Below are 18,032 nucleotides of genomic sequence, written 5' to 3'. Positions count from 1 at the left end.
CCATTGCTGCTGGAAAACACGCCAACATGTTAAAAGTGTTAGCTTCAACATACTCAGTTAACATGTTAAGTCAATTGAGACTTGAAATATCCATTTACATGTTAAATTCAACATGTTATATTTAACATGTTGTTCTTAAATGTTTAATAGCGGAGACGAGCCTTTACACACATCAAGGCCGACTAGTAATAGTATACCATTTCAAGTGAACAATAAGGAATGCCATTAATTTCAGGGGTTATTCTTCGAGATATTTCAAACAAAACGTTTGCCCATTTTTTGCTTCCTTTCCGAGATAAAAATTATTTTATATGAAACATTTCATAGCATGAAGGATGAGTGGTGAGGAGAAAAATTATCTTCGGCACCGGAACTCGAACCCTGGTTTTCAGCTCTACGTGCTGACGCTCTATCCACTAAGCCACGCCCGATTCGACTTCCGATGCCGGATTGAATCATCTCAGTTTAAGTTCCACCTCTTAGTTCCCCTTTAGTGGCCAACCCTCATGCACTGTGTCACAGATGTGTGACAGTGGCACAATGTCCAACACACTATGTGCAGAGGTGCACTCATTACGCTCAACCCATCCTTCATAACATGTTAATGCAAAATTCCTGCATGGAAATACAGTACAACCTCTATGAAGGGAGTGGACTGGATGGTTAATCGAAAAAATCGGATAATCCGTAATCCGTACATAAAATATTTGCATAAGTCTATACTACAGTCTCATAATATTCCTCCGTAGTGCTGTGTTTAGCATGCTAGATAGTGAATCAGAAGTTCACTAATTTAATTCTGGTTGTCAACGACGGGTTTATAAGGGTCAAGGAATTTCCTTATGATGGTTGTTTGCGGAAGGATAGGAATAGTAGAGGACTCCTGTTGTAGATCGACGTTATACACCTTACTCTTATTTTTCATTAAATGGCGCACAGTTGTAACGTCAATCACGTATTCTGATGCGAAATGAGCCGCGGTTTTTCTTTTCCCAAACCTCTCAATTATTTGCATTTTTATTTCAATACTTAGCACGACACTTTTGACACCACACCAGTGGAATATATTTTGCATAGAAGTTATGAAGTACGGGCATTCGAGCAGTAGGACAAGGACTGAATGCTGCACAACTTTGCTATATATTGTGCGGAAGTTCTTGGGACTATTTTACAAGTTAGGAAAACACCTTCAAGTAACGTTCTTATTGCTTGCATTAGTACTATGTAAAGGTAAAAGCTTTTAATGAAACACTCTAGAAAAAAAAGGATTATAATATAAGATATAGTACTAAGTTTCTTACATGTTTATTTTCGTAGTAAAGAAAGAAAGAAAGAAAGAAAGAAAGAAAGAAAGAAAGAAAGAAAGAAAGAAAAAGAAAGAAAGAAAAAGAAAGAAAGGAGGAAAGAAAAAAGAAAGAAAGAAAAAAGAAAGAAAGGAGGAAAGAAAGAAAGAAAGGAGGAAAGAAAGAAAGAAAGAAAGGAGGAAAGAAAGAAAGAAAGGAGGAAAGAAAGAAAGAAAGGAGGAAAGAAATGAGAAAGGAAAGAAGAAAGAAAGAAGAAAGGAGGAAAGAAAGAAAGGAGGAAGAAAGAAAGAAAGGAGGAAGAAAGAAAGAAAGAAAGGAGGAAAGAAAGAAGAAAGAAAGAAAGTAGGAAAGAAAGAAAGAAAGGAGGAAATAAAGAAAGAAAGAAAGGAGGAAATAAAGAAAGGAGAAAAGAAAGGAGGAAATAAAGAAAGGAAGAAAGGAGGAAAGAAAGAAAGAAAGAAAGGAGGAAAGAAAGAAAGGAAGAAAGAAAGGAGGAAAGAAAGAAAGAAAGAAAGAAAGAAAGAAAGAAAGAAAGAAAGAAAGAAAGGAGGAAAGAAAGAAGAAAGAAACAAAGAAGAAAGAAAGAAAGAAAGAAAGGAAGAAAGAAAGAAAGAAAGAAGAAAGAAGAAAGAAAGAAAGAAAGAAAGAAAGAAAGAAAGAAAGAAAGAAAGAAAGAAAGAAAGAAAGAAAGAAAGAAAGGAGAAACCGTAAAACAATGGGATAATCCGCCGATCGGTTAATAAGGTGACGGATAATCGGGGTTCTATTGTATCATATATAATTCAGTACATCACAATAACATAAGTTGTTTTTCACTTCTATACAAGAAGTTCATTGATACATTGTTTTAAATTGTTGCTTTTCATATTTTCAAGCTATTTCTATTTGTTATTAGCAAGAAAGTCGTAATTTATCAATTTTCATTTCTGTACGAGTGAGTAGTTTACTGATTATTTATCGTTTTAACATGATTTGTAGGTCCCACATGATCTCGGTGTGCATTAAATCTCGCAGAAGGATACCAGAATTTGTTCAACTATAATAGCATGTATCTACTGCGATATTATCACTGTTAACACTACGTTGTACTGGTTTGCCATACGACACTGCTTTGCGTTGTGATTTGCTCTGTAGTATCTACCTGGATTGCTACGGAGAACGAGAGAAACCTGCTATGACGTCACAGAGCATCCAGTTGGAAATGACTGGTCTACAATGCAGTTTGGCGTTAGTTCACATTGGTGACAACAGTCACTATCAGTATATCGCTCATGCTTTGCACATTCCAATCCATCTTCCTATTCTCATTCATTTATTTATGCGTCCCTTTACTCGTTTATTCGTCCATTAAACTGTTAATTATGGACTGGTGTAGAGACCCAAACATTTTCTCTAATTCTCTGCTTTCGATATAATTCGTCATCAACTTAACAAACATCAAAATGCTTTCAAATCATGTGAAACATTTTGACAGCTTTCAAATACTTGTTGAATTAGCTAGTCAACATGATAATGTTACTAAATCTGCACAGTTTCATAACATTTCCCGCTATAATCTACATACTAATGTCTGTCTATTAAAACTTGGACCATGTTTAATTAATCAAAACAACACTGACACTACACCCATCAATAATCTCCGAATAGTTTTTTTTATTGTCATTACCCATTACGTCGGAAATCAGAGAGTTTATGCGTACATACTCATGAGGGTAACCGAATGCAAAAAAAAAAAAAAAAAAAAAAAAAAAGAGAGAGAGAGAGAGAGTGGGAGTAAATGTGTAAATCATATATTTAAAAAAGGAATGTTTCAGTTCGGGAAAAATGTTCAAACAGTATAGGCAAATAGCAAACTTTGTGGCTAAATTCCACACTTCAACAGTTTTAAATTCAATAATTATTTATATTAACAGCGATCACATCCCTCTCTCTACAAACTGAATTTTGTGTGGTAGCCTACAGTAACCACCCACGCTATCAATTTTTAAACCCAATAGTGTAAATTCTAAACAGCAATTGCCAATACTGATAAAATGTACGCGCTAGAAATTTTCAGTATCTGCTCAGAAAATCTCATCATTAAATTTGCATGATATTCTAAAACTGACGTTCATCTGTGATCGAATGTTAAAAGAGTTAATTAATAAAAGTGAATCCATAGGAATTAAAAATAGTATTATCATTTATTTTAATTACTAAAATTATTCATTTGAAGGAAATTCTATCAATCATTTACATTCACACAACTTGCTCACTTCTCTTTGGAAACAGCCACCATACTATAGACAATATCATGCCAAGAATTACATGTTGCAAGGTAATAAAATAAAAGACAGCGTTAAACGACAGTCACTTCCCCATAAATAGGGCCTACATTAAGCAAAAAATAAAAACTTACTGCAGGCTTACTAAATAAAACTTATAGACGTGATTACTTTTAATAGATTATTTACCGATGCTGTATCAACTATTACGTTAGCGTGATTGGAATTGGTGATAATGAGATGGTATTTGGAGAGAAGGGGTGTAGGATTCTCCATAGATTACGAGACATTCGCCTTACAATTTGAGGTACTTCGGAAAAATCTAACTAGATAATCAATTCTGGAGGTGCTAGAGAAGTTTTATATGTATCTTTGTTCTAGCAAATAAATTATTATTATTATTATTATTATTATTATTATTATTATTATTATTATTATTATATTATTTCTTTTGTAACATTATTTATAAATTTGTTAATTATTCGTGCTATCAGTTCATTTGTTGCAAGAAAAGTATTTGCATTCTATTTACTTTGTTCATTACTCAATCTATTTACCGAATGAATTAACACAATTATTATTTTTGTTCTATTTATGTAAATACATTTTAATTACGTAAACGCTTGTTTCATTCTATTAACATTTACCAGCACCCTATTAGTTTAGGTCAGGAGTATAACAACACAACTATTACATCGCGTTTCTACTGGGTTACGCCACTGCACAGCTTTGGACGCGCCTTGTAAACAATCAAACCCGGAAACTACGAAATACGCCTGAACTTGCTGTTTTAGATGTGGAGTAAGTTGCTGATTATGTTCGTTTCGCCCCTTTTTCCCCAACGCTGCCATAGGGTCAACGGCGAATATCTGACAATAACAGAGCGAAACTTCTAACAGTACGCGAAACCATGTAAATACAGCACAATACTTCGATTCACCACAGAGTCGCTTGCTGTCTCCTGCATATCTTCTGGTCGATAATTTTATTCGAATTGCCAGAGTCTATTTCACTTATGTTGATGAAATATCATCTTTTTTCTGAGACATCACAGACAATGCAGAACGCAATATAAACTCGTTTCACTTCAACACGAATATAGCCTATAGCCTACTTTAATTTTGCATTTCTCGATATTTCATTGTCTATTGTTCATATTTTAGGAAATATTCTACTTTTTGTTGCATTTTTGCCCTTTTCTGCTTACGAACGGACATTTTCTTTTTACTGTATAACTCGTCTATATTCGAGACCTACTGCAGATTGCTTACGCAATTCGATTGCGTCTTACAAGGATTTTCGTTTGCATCTGCCTTGATTTCTGATCACTTATGTTACATGCTTCGCCCCATTAAACTCAACAGAACAAATACTGCAGCCGCAGTGCCCGCAGTCAGCTTATTTTATTACACAAAATACATAAAATTCCGAAAGAAAAACATTCGATAGCTGAGTCCAAAGGATTATTCGGAGGCTCTTCTTTCATGCGTTGTTAAAACCGTTTAAACAGCTCAGTGCTGGTGATTTAGCGCTTATTCGATTCGTTTTCGACCTACTCTTACCTCCTGTTAAGATTTTCCCCATTTCTTTTTACGTTTATAAGCAATTGTTTAGTCAACTGTCCGAAGACAGGTCTGAACCTCATAAGTGACATCATAAGGTATCACTCATGAGACAAAGTCAGAAGATAATGGGGTAGGATGGCCATTTCCTTTCCCCCTCCATTGCATACATCGCTGACTAGCTACATGTTAGACTAATCAGACTTCAGACCAGGGTTTAAGCCACAGTCGCATTTTGCTACTCGACTGCTTAGAATGCAACAAACTTTCAATGTAAATGTGCAAAAATGCGACAACCACATTGAACTTCAGAAACGAAGATGGTAATGGAGAAACTGAAACCAAAGATGCATATGAACTAATCAGTTCTGGAGAATCTGAATTTAAATGGAATGCTAATGGCATAGGCAGTGTTCAAGAAGATAATGAGCAATAGATGTTCAGGAATGGATTTCAAAGAGTTGGTACAATTCATGGAAGTTAACAAGCTAAGTGAACAATTTATTATAATTGATTTATACAATTCCATCGCATATTGCAAATTGTGAGCTAGGATTTAGCTGCATGAATCTTGTAAAAACTGTAATTACAAACCGCCTTTCAGTAAAAAGGGTTAGCACTCTGCTAACAATAAATCTTGAAGGGCTTGCTCGTAAATTATTTCAGTGTTTAGGGTGCCCAAAGAATAACATATTTTAATGTGGTATAAATTCAGCAGTAATTGATTATAAACATACCTACGTCTAATGATTTAGTTACATAAGTTTTATCTAGAGCGTGGTAAGATGAACTGAAAGTAATAAAACTCCAAGAAAAAAATTACATAACTTTTTGTTTCTGCAAAACTTGTTAATTTTATCTTTTGTGTGCAGTTGTTTAGAATACTGCACAAGCTTCTTGCAATTTGCACATATATAATTTTTCATTTGTGCATTTTTGCGACAATTATTTATTTTCTAGATTAAACCCTGCTTCAGATGTATACAAACAATTGTTCTTCTGACACAATCGTCAAGTGAGATGTACTGCCTGATAATATATGTACATATCAGCCAAAACCTCAATCAGATGAATAATTTGAAGCTTGTTAAAGATGAATAAAATCCTATAAATACGAACAATGAATATCTACGAGTATATCAGCTATCTCCTCAGACGTATTCTACGTGGAAACATTGCTTTATGTCAACATACAAAGCTTCTGACGTTTTTTTCGTTCATTTGACTCTTCTGCGGCACCTGATAAAATTTGGAACCTAATATCATTTACATTCTGTATGTCAGTGGTTTAGTTGGAACGTAATGTCGTTCCTGAAAATTACAATTTATGCATGTCGGAAACATTAGGATGCCAAACTTGACACCCGGTACTTGTCAATTTGGCGATTGCTAAATTGATAGAGCGAGTTCTTGTAAATATTTTTCCTTCTAAATCACTGATATAGCTAGATGAAAGCACTTAGAAAGTGTTTCAGGTTACACTTGAATTTCACTAATTGCTAAAATTCCTTTTAATCAAATTTAGTTCCCATTGCCCCACTTTAGGACCTCACGAACGTATTTTTTTCTCTCTAAAAAGACGTTTCTAAAGGACTGAAACAGATGCTATGTCTAAATACTGTTTTGTAATGTCCCACGTACCACGCAGAACATCGATATAAATTGGCGTAAGCGATACGTTTTTGGAAATCGTCCCTTAACGGCGCAAGGATTAGTTTCTGAACAGATCCGATTTGACAATAGACAAGCGCATTACGTCACCACAACAACGTGGATCCGTGTCGCTTCGTTCAGTTAATCTTGCGTGCTGTGTAAACACTCCATCGATCAGCGGCACCAGCGAGTAATTAGCAAAGCCTGCTGCATTACCACAGATCATCATCATCATCTACATACTATTAGAGTCGGCCATGATTATCCAAAACCAAACAAAATGCTCAGCACCAGAGAGCAGCACCATTTGATAATTGCAATTCAAACGTCGTTCGGTTTAGAGAAGTGAATTCTAGCGCCGTTCTTCCCTTTGTTTTCACCTAATTAAATTTCCCTTCTGTATTCCAAATTATATAACCCATCACCTTGGTAACCTGTCCTTATTAACTTGCAAAGCTTATTTCACTACCTTTGCTTTTGCTGTAATATGAAAGCTTTCGTACTGTATAAACGCTTCTTTAATACTTAACTAATAAAACATGCATCAATATTTTATACAGAGTTGAACGCCGATAAATTACTTTGAATTATTATCGAACTTTAAAGTAATATATCTCACTTACAAAGAAATGTACAGATTTGTTTAAAGCGAAGGGAAACGCAAAGTTCGGTATTCAAGTAAAGTGATGTAATTCTTTTTAGAACGGTGGATGTCACTTTCTTGTCGAAAATGAACCAATACTGTCAATGCATAGCTTAAGACATATAGAATGTACATAGAGAGTTATATGGCATTAACAATGATAGTCATTGTCCAGTAATGATCGGAAAATCACAGTTAAGCTTTGAGCGCTAAGCATTTCAAACTTTCAATTGCTTCTCCTGCAAAATGTATTCCAAATGACATCCATCATTCTTGCAGTGGTCGACCTGGTTGGTATAGCGCTGGCCTTCTATGCCCAAGGTTGCGGGTTCGATCCCGGGCCAGGTCGATGGCATTTAAGTGTGCTTAAATGCGACAGGCTCATGTCAGTAGATTTACTGGCATGTAAAAGAACTCCTGCGGGACAAAATTCCGGCACATCCGGCGACGCTGATATAACCTCTGCAGTTGCGAGCGTCGTTAAATAAAACATAACATTTTTTTTCTTGCAGTGGACTCTTCATATGTATATTACTATTCAGATTATGTATATGCACCATACAGTCGGCAGCAGTCCTGGCCTTCTATGCCTGAGGTTGCGAGCAGGATTGTCAGATTGGGCGATATTTCGCTGTTTGAGCTACATAAACAGAAATTTTGCGACCTATTTTTAAAGAATTGAGACTAACGTCATTTGGGCGACTTTCGCCCGAAATCTTGCGAAATTTGGGCTACATAGGAAAAATCACTTAATAGTTTATTAATTTTAATTTATTGAGTAGTCGACATAAGAAAAATCACTTAATCGTTTATTAATTTTATGCTCTACCATGCCGACATGTAGTAATTATACACCTGGTAGCAGACCTTTAATGCATGTCATTAAAGTACACCTACTCATTAAAGGTCAGGTCTTTCAGCCAATGGCGACTTAGGTTACAACTGTTCAGCCAATGACAGGTCAGCTTTCTACCGTTATAAAACCGCAAGTATCGATTATTCTCGGATATGCAATCGAAAGAGAATTAGCGAAAAGTCACGTAGGCTGGAAATCCAATACTGTCGCAGAAGGTTATGTTCTGTTACTATAATAATTAGCGTTAATTGTAAATAATATTCAAATAAATTCAATTTGTCATCTCGTTTTTCAATGTCTAATTTAATTTCAATGTTATCTCTGTAGGTTCTTATGACCTAGCAAGGTCAATGTGGACATCTGTTCCTCGGAAAAAATCAATACTTTCGCGTCTGCGCACATCTCACAACATACGGGACATTGCTAAAAAAATAATATCAAGTTAGAAATATGGTCGAGCATAAAAAGTCGTATGAAACTCGCCTATAATGGTAATTAAGAAGCTCGTATGAAAATTATGAAACTCGCTTGCGCTCGTTTCATAAATATCCATACTCACTTCTTAATTACCTTCATTATAGGCTCGTTGCATAATGTACTATTATTGAGTAGTAGACATAGGAAAAATCACTTAATCGTTTATTAATTTTATTTTATTGAGTAGTCCATTGCTGATACATCGTGATACATCGCTAATCCAATTCAATGACTGACATGAAATATTAGACTTATCATTGTTGACACGCCAAGAAAACTTTATTATAGTTGTTTATTCTCAACATTTTAGTTGAGGGCCGGAACTTGTCACCGCTCTTTGACACTTGTTTAAAAAAACGTATCTTCCTCGCCCCATGAAGTAGGCCTACTGGGCTATTTTTTCTTAATCTGAGGACCAGTAAGTTGATCAATACTGAAACTTACAAACGAAGCATTGTAGAATCTTTTAACAACGTGAAAAATACAAATCTAACCGTAGTTTCTAATCCAGCTCCATAAATATTTAATTATTCTTTCAAAGGTGTTAATACTGAGATTGGTTTAATTTGTAGGGAGATATAACAGTAACGTGTGCTGTGCAAAATTGCAGAAGTGAGGAAAATTTGAGAAGATCGGCACAAAAACCAATGCAAAGCATATGCCATAAATACTAAATTTATAGAATCTATTACATAAACATGACATAAAGTATAAAAACACATACATTGAGATTGCTTATTTTTAAAGTAGAAAAATGGCGACATTGGGCTACATAGCACCAAGATTTGGAGACTTTAGGTAAAATCAATCTGGCAACCCTGGTTGCGGGTTCTGTCCAGGTCGATGGCATTTAAGTGTGGTTAATGACATTTTTGAGATAAGTTGTGATTCTTTGTACGTACTACAATAAGTAAATAATTGGATAACACCAGTCTATGAACTTATCTTTTATTTCTTATTAATGGACTTAGAGGCCATTATTTGGTTGATCAAACTCTGACTAATCTTTTTGACCACATAGTAGTCATCATCAAGTCTAAGCAGGTTACATAGTTACATAGTGAACGCAATTCCTGAGATATTTTGACATATTTGCTGTCAAGAAACGTTAATGGTTTAAATTGAAAATTAAATTTAGTTAAAATTAACAACTGATTAAAATTCTTAGCATTGTCAACAATATACAATTATAAACAGATGTTTAATCTTATATGCAACACATGAGTTAATAACTAATGATGAAAACAGTTATGTATTACAATACGTCTTATACGTTTTAGCAAGTATGACTTCCTAAATTTACAATAGGCCTACCGTATTTAAAGTTGCAGTGAATATATAGTACAGTGAGATTAGTTGGGGACGCTCGGGATTTTGTCCGGAGCCGACCCCGCTATCAATGTGTTGGTTTCCGCCAGATACATACACGCGTCTCCGGCACTTTTAGGCCTACAATCTTACAATGCTTAAATGTTACAGAACTTGCCAAGCTCACATTCGTTGCTCAAAATGTCCTCCATTTACTGCAACCCTCATATGACATCTGTTCATGAAATTTTCAGTCACTCTCGCAAGTTCTTCACTCTTTCACCAATCTCGTCTCATTTCTCTTCCGACAGAACATGGCGTTCTCTTTTCGGTTTTTCATCGTTTACCGAACCTGTTCGTATGAACTTTATATAAAGTCTTTTTATTGTACTGGCAGCTAGAACAGGTCTCTCTGGAGACGCACAAGATTTTCGTTTCCGTATGTACATATGTATTGTATAGATAAGTACGTTCACGTAATGAGTAAGTCATTACAACAATAGCCTACACGGAGCATTTTAAACTTAATTTAAATCTTTAAGATTACAACTTTCACCGCCAACTCACAACACAACCCAACTAAAGCGAAACTGCAGTGTCACTCGTTGCTTGCGCGCCGAGAATCCGAAATTACGGACGCATTATTCCCGGTGATAATGCCATCCTGCAAAACCAGAGCGTCCTCAACTAACCTCACTGTACAGTATATTATATGAACTGCTAGCTCGGTCGATCCATGTGCATGGGCATTTATAGCCGAATTTGGTAGTTGATCGGTGTGCATGGACTGTGTTGGTTAGTTTATACTTTCGTTATTAGCTGACTTGAGACTTCGCTCATCGTACTCGTCATGTTTTCATTTGTTTTGACGGTACTCCCCTTATACGATATGGACTCGTCTTATGCTCTGTTTGTTCAGTACATGACGTCACTGTCTCCTGTTACATAATCCGATATGGATACGCTGTCATCCCATTACTGCTCGACATTACTATTTCACATAAAATGTGGCATTTTTCCCATTTTTGTACCTCCAATAAACACGTCAAAACTGTGAGTTGTTTTACCTGCAAAATAACATAATTAAGCTAAGAAAATGATCGAATTTTTGTAATTGATAAAAGTACTCCGAATATGTCAAATTAAATTAAATATATTTTATTCATTTTATTGGCCTCTATAGTTCAAATAAATATTTGCACTGTTCCCATAGCAGCCTATAAACTTGTCTCTAATTTATTTGCTTACAGACTTGATAATTTGTTCAAGTAATTTTAAAAATTATATACTTACTTACAAATGGTTTTTAGAGAACCCGGAGGTTCTCATATAAGCTCGCCATCCAGCCATAATACTTACATTATTATTTTAAATATTTACGTAATTGTAAATACACAAAAATTCTAGTACTATCCTGAAAGAGAGCGATCTCGAAATATCTAATATTAGTGCAGTCATATATTTTTGTTTTATGTACTAACTGTGAATTTGTGTTATTATATTTTATATGTAGATGTATCTTTGAACCGAATATATTTTATTTATTTATTTATTTATTTTTATTCACTTATGTATTTATTTTGTCATTTTCACATTGAACTGAAATTCTTATGTTTTATTGAAAACAGACTCAATATTATAACTTCTTTGCAACCTAACTTATACCCTTTCATCAAAGAGATATGCAGTAATCCGATGGTGTTCGGGTAAAGGGGGTTAAGTAATTTTTTGTATGGAGTTTTATTCTCCAGGGGAATACACAAGTTAAATTCTACAAGTGGATGTGCAAAAAAAACAAAAGAATTGTAGCTTTTAATGTGTTTTATCTGTGCAGAAGTCCACAGTGTGTGGAGTAACGGTTAGCGCGTCTGGCCGCGAAACCAGATACCCCGGGTTCGACTCCCGGTAGAGGCAAGTTACCTGGTTGAGGTTTTTTCCAGGGTTTTCCCTCAACCCAATATGAGCAAATGCTGGATCCCGGACTCATTTCACCGTCATTATCACCTTCATCTTATTCAGACGCTAAATAATCTAAGATGTTGATAAAGTGTCATAAAATAATCTACTAAAAATTAATGTAGAAAATTATTTGCAATAAGGCTCCGATGTTTAATTTTCATTTAACTCGAAACTCGTTTTTATGCGTTCTCCCCCTTTACCCAAACACCATCGAATTCCTACTTAAAATATTGGTTAGTCAAAAGACAGGATAAGACGACACACATAATAGTATCTTTTGAAGAAACAACGAAATCTATACACAATCCTTCCAATATTCTTTTATTATACTTATGTCAGGCATATAGAATTATGACTATAAATTTCAGATTAATAACGAAGTAAATAAATAAAAATGGTTTATTTAACGACGGTTGCAACTGCCGAGGTCATATCAGCGTCACCGGTGTGCCGGAATTTTGTCCCGTAGTTCGTTTACATGCCAGTAAATCTACTGACATGAGCCTATCCCATTTAAGTACACTTAAATGCCATCGACTTGGGCTGGGATCGAACCCGCAACCTCCAGCACAGAAGACCAGCGCTATACCAACTGCGCTATCCAGGCCCACAATAATGAAATATTTATCATTCTTTCTGTAGTAAGGTTTTATAATTCTGTCCAAAATAAAAAAATAAAAACTTTTTAATTTAATACCACAGTCTGTAGTATATTCTGAAGCACTAATCGTTTTGAATTTCACATCATTTGAGATTCAATATTAATTTTAGATATATATATCGGCGTTTAACTCTATCACCTTAAATAATATTGCTACTGCATTTAAAATAAATAAATAGACCTATATAAATACATTAATTACTAAACTTTCATAAATTAAAAGTGATCGCTAATGTCTCTAGTTTGCTAATATTGCAAGCATTTTACTGTTGCTATAGCAGCAACTGACTCACTTGTCTGGGGACATTGCAGGCTTGTTCAAACTGCAGGACCTAGTAAAAGTGCCGCCCGCAATGCGTACTGAGATGTACATCAGACAGGCCACTCCAGGAACCTACCGCCAAGTCCTCAGAGAGATCCGACAGAAGGAGATCTACAAGCTCATCGTGGACACGAACCCACGACATATGTACCAGTTCTTCCGAGCGGTGAGTACCTACATGAGCTATCTTTTAATGATTTACCCGTTTTTCATTTTTGCTCTTCTTAATATATATACTAGTGGCTTGTACAGCAAATGCTGCAAACTAAGTTCATTAGATGTTCAAATAAAAATTTTGCATATTTATTTTCAACGAAGAATACCAGACATTTTGAAAGTTATTTGCTTCCATAATAATGAAACATACTCTCTGAATGTTTTCTTTATGCCAAATACTTTTTCTTGAACCTATCCACCTTCACTTTTTGAGTTTCAACGCAAAAACGCAAGTAACAATGATAGGACTATCAGTGGGTTTTTCATGTGGGTGTAAAGCAATAGCCATTTTAGGTCATTGTGGATTGTAGGCGAAAGTTAAAAAAAATGACAGGTTTACTATGCTTTCGAACAATAGACATAGCATTTTGGTATAGCTGCTGCATGTAGAGCTTGAAATGTAGAAGGTAAAGTTATTTTATCCTGCTAAGAGATCTTTCTGAAATGATCGGGAGACTACAAAATTTTGTAGGCCTCTTATTTTATCAGTAAGTAATACCTTTTGGTCTTTCCTTAGGAACTGAAATTTTTGCGCTCGCTCGACCCAATACTGAAGAGAATGACGCATATAAATATTTACACCACACCGCCATTAAGTAGGCCTATATGAAAAAGACCCAACCCCACTTGATTAATAACTATAAAAATATTTTAATTTTAATAACAATATTATTATCTTACGTAAGTTTTGTAGATGTATATACTATACAGCCGACACTCAGTAAATTCTAGAAATGAAGATCTAATTTAAGATATTCTCTACATCTACTTAGGCCTATATAACCCTAAAACGTTTCACTTTCATATCATCAATATAGCATTAATATGTATAATTAATGAAAAATAGTCACATCATGGCATTAACAATAATATTATTTCATATCTAATGGTAATAATGTCATCAAACCACCTCAAGTTTTGTAGATTTTAATGTCTAATACACAGCTGTACTCAGAAAATTACAAACCGCAGAATCAGACCTGTGAATTATTTTTAGTAAGTCTTAAAGTTTTTAATAACCCATTGAATTTGAGCTCTAAATATGTCGGCAATCCTGCAGGTCATGGCCTTCGTGTAATAGCGTATTGATTATTGTAGTGTGTTTTGTTTTTTTCTGAAATGCAATTAGTTCTCAAACTGACGAAAGATGGATTTTGGAAAATAGGAAAATTATGTAGGAAAATTAACATTTCACTGAAAACTACTATTTTTCTGAAAAACCTTGGGTTTCAAGCTTGAAAATGAGGGGTCATTTATTAAAATCCGTTCAGCCGTTTTCCCATAATTTCCATTACCATTTCAAATTATATATATATATATATATATATATATATATATATTGTGTCGGAGATGTCTCGTCTATTTTCTACCTTGCATACATCATGAGTGGTCTTATGCAGGATGTTATAAATTTTGCTTTGCTATTCAAACGCATAGTACATCCCTCATGCCAATAACTGTGCTACAGAAAAAAATAATAAAAATATGTCTTAATGAACCTCTTGATTATCCTTCAGAACTGTTGTACTCAGAATTTAAAGTATCTGACTTCCGTCAAATTTATAGCAATGTCTTATTGAATTTCGTACATAAAAACTGAAATATAATATTTAATTTATATTCACATAAATATAAAACCAAAAGATCAGACAACATTTGCTTGACAGAACCAGACTGTCGGACATTGTCTAGTTTCAAAAATAAATTAAAATTGCAATTTTTCAATTCAGATTCCTTTCAGTTATAGGGTAGGGGGCCCTAATTCCGGACGTTTCAAATATTTCTTGATATTTCTCATACTAGGTAAGCTTTTGGTAGCGACTAAAATGATGATTACGTACCTTATAGTTTAAGTATCATTACTCATACGCTAAAATGACTGCATTTTATAAATTACACCAAAGATAAATATTTGAAAACTCCAGTACTTTTGTCCGGAAATAGGAACCATCGTTCCTGTTTCCGGACATACATTCTTGACCGTGGCTCCTATTTCCGGACATTGAGTTTCTAATATTTTAATTGTTTATTCTTATAGATAGAATTAACAAGAAATTAACAACAGATATTGCAAAGATATTTATATCAAATTTGGTACTTTTTTGCCAAAAAGTTCCCGCATGTGAACTGTTTTTTACCAGCAGATCCAACACAAACTTCACGAAACCGTGCCGAACATACTCCGCATTGAATCCATTCTCCCAATCTTCCAGATGCTTCGCTGTAGTAGCCAACACCACAGAAACTACACACAGTCTTTTTCTGAGCATTGTTGGCGTATATTTCGTACACAAGGTCTTTTCTGGTGCCTGCTGAAGTGCCTTGTACTGTCTCGAGTTGGGTTTGTTCCCATTTTTCTTGCTACTAAATTATTTCTGTACTGTGCTGTGGTCAACACAGCAGCATTCTGAGTTAGTCTTTGTTTCTTGGGAGGTGTATCCAGCTGAGGGATGGGAATCACTGTCGAAAAGGTTCTCTTTTTTGGTGTAGAACTGTGGATGTGTTTGTGCTGTTGGGGAGTTTCACTACTTTGAAATGATGTAGATGGTGACAGACTGGTAATTGGTTGACTACCTGTACATGTTCCTGTTATCTGAGAAGAGTGTGTTGGCGGGGACATTTTGCGTTTAGCACCAAGAACTTCTGATGGTGCAAAAACATGATCGGGAATGACAAGTGGATTCCAAGGAAAAATCCCACATGACCGGAACCCATTAACTGCAACACAAACCGTAGCTTTCTTGGACCATGCACCTGAAAACACTTTTGGAAGTTGTATTTTGTTGAAATTGCGACTAAGATTATTTATTAACCATTTCGTGCCTTCAGAAAATAATTTGCCTTTAATGGCTTGAAAAACTCCTGTCAAGCGGCTGCAGTTTGCGAGTACAATGTGCCGGTAAACAGAGAAGAATAATATTCTTCTCGCAGAAGTCCAGCACATGGATACTTTTACAGTGTCTGGTACTTTTGCATTGACACCATTGTTAGCAGTTTTAAATAGGGGATGTCTAATTCGTGTAGGTTTATTCTAGAATAAGGAGACTTCCCCGGGCTCCCACACATCCCTGGATAGTCAAATTCTGCCTTCCTTGCATCGGATGTAGTTACAGGGAATCCTTTTCTAGATGCATTTATGAGAAGGAAGGTCAGCTCGTCTTCCTCGTATTCTGAAAACATTGTTTTTTCGGTCCCCTTTTACAAGATTTGGCAGCCCCCGTGATATGTTCATATAGAGTAGATTTTGGAACGCCATGTTTTTGTGCCGTAGCTCTGACGGACATTACATTCCTGTAATCTGCTATTGCGTGATTTAAATCGTCCTCATCCCATGAAAATGATTTGAAAGACTTGCTCATCTGTTTCCTTGGCATGTGTAACAACAATGACCCTCATATACCTAAAACGAGTTTAGCTAAATTAAAGTTTGATTGTTGCTACAGTACAGGATAATTTATTAAGAAATTAATATATTTAAAAACTCGGGAAAATATTATTATCGGTAAGTTTACAGCTTCAAATATAATACCAAGCCTACGTTTCAATTTACTTGAGAACATGATTCATTGGAATAATTAAAGTTAATTCTGGTTATTTTTTTGTTGATAAAATAAAATTGATGCTTTTATAAACGCAATTACAATTCGTATGAACGATTGTTTAAGGTTATTTAATTCATTTAAACAATGACAAGCTTCATTACACAAAATATGTGTCCGGAATCGGGAACATTTACGTGTCCGGAAATATGAAAAATTCGTATTACTGTTTGAATTTCGCGAGAATGTCTTGGCGACAACATGGAGACATTCCTCCGCACTAGTAACACTGGCAAAGAAATGTACTTTATTGAGCAAATGTAATCAGGATTTTAGGTTGTTTACTATCCTATTAACAAGGTCTCAAATAAGTATGTATTTTATAACAGAGGAAAAATTAACAGATCTCACATTACCTCTAATAGATTGTTGCTGTCTGGAGCTCAAGTTTCACACACTGTCTTTCGTCTAATAAGTGGCTTCAACTCCTTACTGCTGCTGCTATCTGTTGGCTTATTCGGAAACTACTCAGCGAGCATAGTTTAAACATAAAATGTAAAAAAGTTACGAGTGTCCGGAAACAGGGACTGTCCGAAAATTGGGCCCCCTACCCTAAGCCCTTTTCTCTGCGATAGTTTTGTAAAAATATAGGCTATATAGGTATTTCTTTCCTTCCTTTCCCCTTTTTTGTTCTCTTTATCAGCCAATGAATTTATTATCATAGCCTTTTTATTGTGAATTTTATTTAATATTCATATTTCTTTTCTTTTTTATTATTATTTTATTACATTCCATTATATTCTTCCTTATGTTTTCCATATTAACCATTTGTACTAAATCAGTTGCTTTTACTATATTACAATGTATTTTACTTTCTTTTTTCTATTATGATATTATTTTCATGTTGTTCAGTGTCGATTTTATTATGTTATTATTTTTTTGTAATATGTTAATATTCTGTTCTTTATTTTTTTTGTTAAATTTTAATTGCTTGTATACTTTGTGACCTGGTAGAGTGTAAGAGAAGGCCCTGTGGCCTTAACTCTGCCAGTATAAATGAAGAATTATTATTATTATTATTATTATTATTATTATTATTATTATTATTATTATTATTAAATGTAGCATAACTATCTATATATGTCATTTGAAACGATAATGGTAATTACGGGAAAACGGCTGAACGGATTTAATGAATGACCCGTCATTTTGAAGCTTGGCATCCAAGGATTTTCAGAGAAATAGTAACTTTTAGTGAAGCGTTAATT

At 34.7% G+C, this 18,032-nt stretch overlaps 1 protein-coding gene across 3 annotated transcripts in view; it reads left to right on the top strand.

The window, feature by feature from the left end:
- LOC138698374 (glutamate receptor ionotropic, kainate 2) overlaps nucleotides 1-18,032 on the top strand; it is a 546,735-nt gene that overhangs the window by 303,556 nt on the left and 225,147 nt on the right. For all 3 annotated transcript variants that reach the window (XM_069824247.1, XM_069824245.1, XM_069824246.1), the window contains one exon: nucleotides 13,000-13,175. In XM_069824247.1, the coding sequence (XP_069680348.1) occupies nucleotides 13,000-13,175 (176 nt within the window). The remainder of the gene's footprint in view (nucleotides 1-12,999; nucleotides 13,176-18,032) is intronic.

Source organism: Periplaneta americana, chromosome 4 (genome assembly GCF_040183065.1).
Source record: "Periplaneta americana isolate PAMFEO1 chromosome 4, P.americana_PAMFEO1_priV1, whole genome shotgun sequence".
Lineage (NCBI taxonomy): Eukaryota > Metazoa > Arthropoda > Insecta > Blattodea > Blattidae > Periplaneta > Periplaneta americana.
Note: the sequence above shows the minus strand (reverse complement) of the source record. Positions and strands in the feature narration are given on the sequence as shown.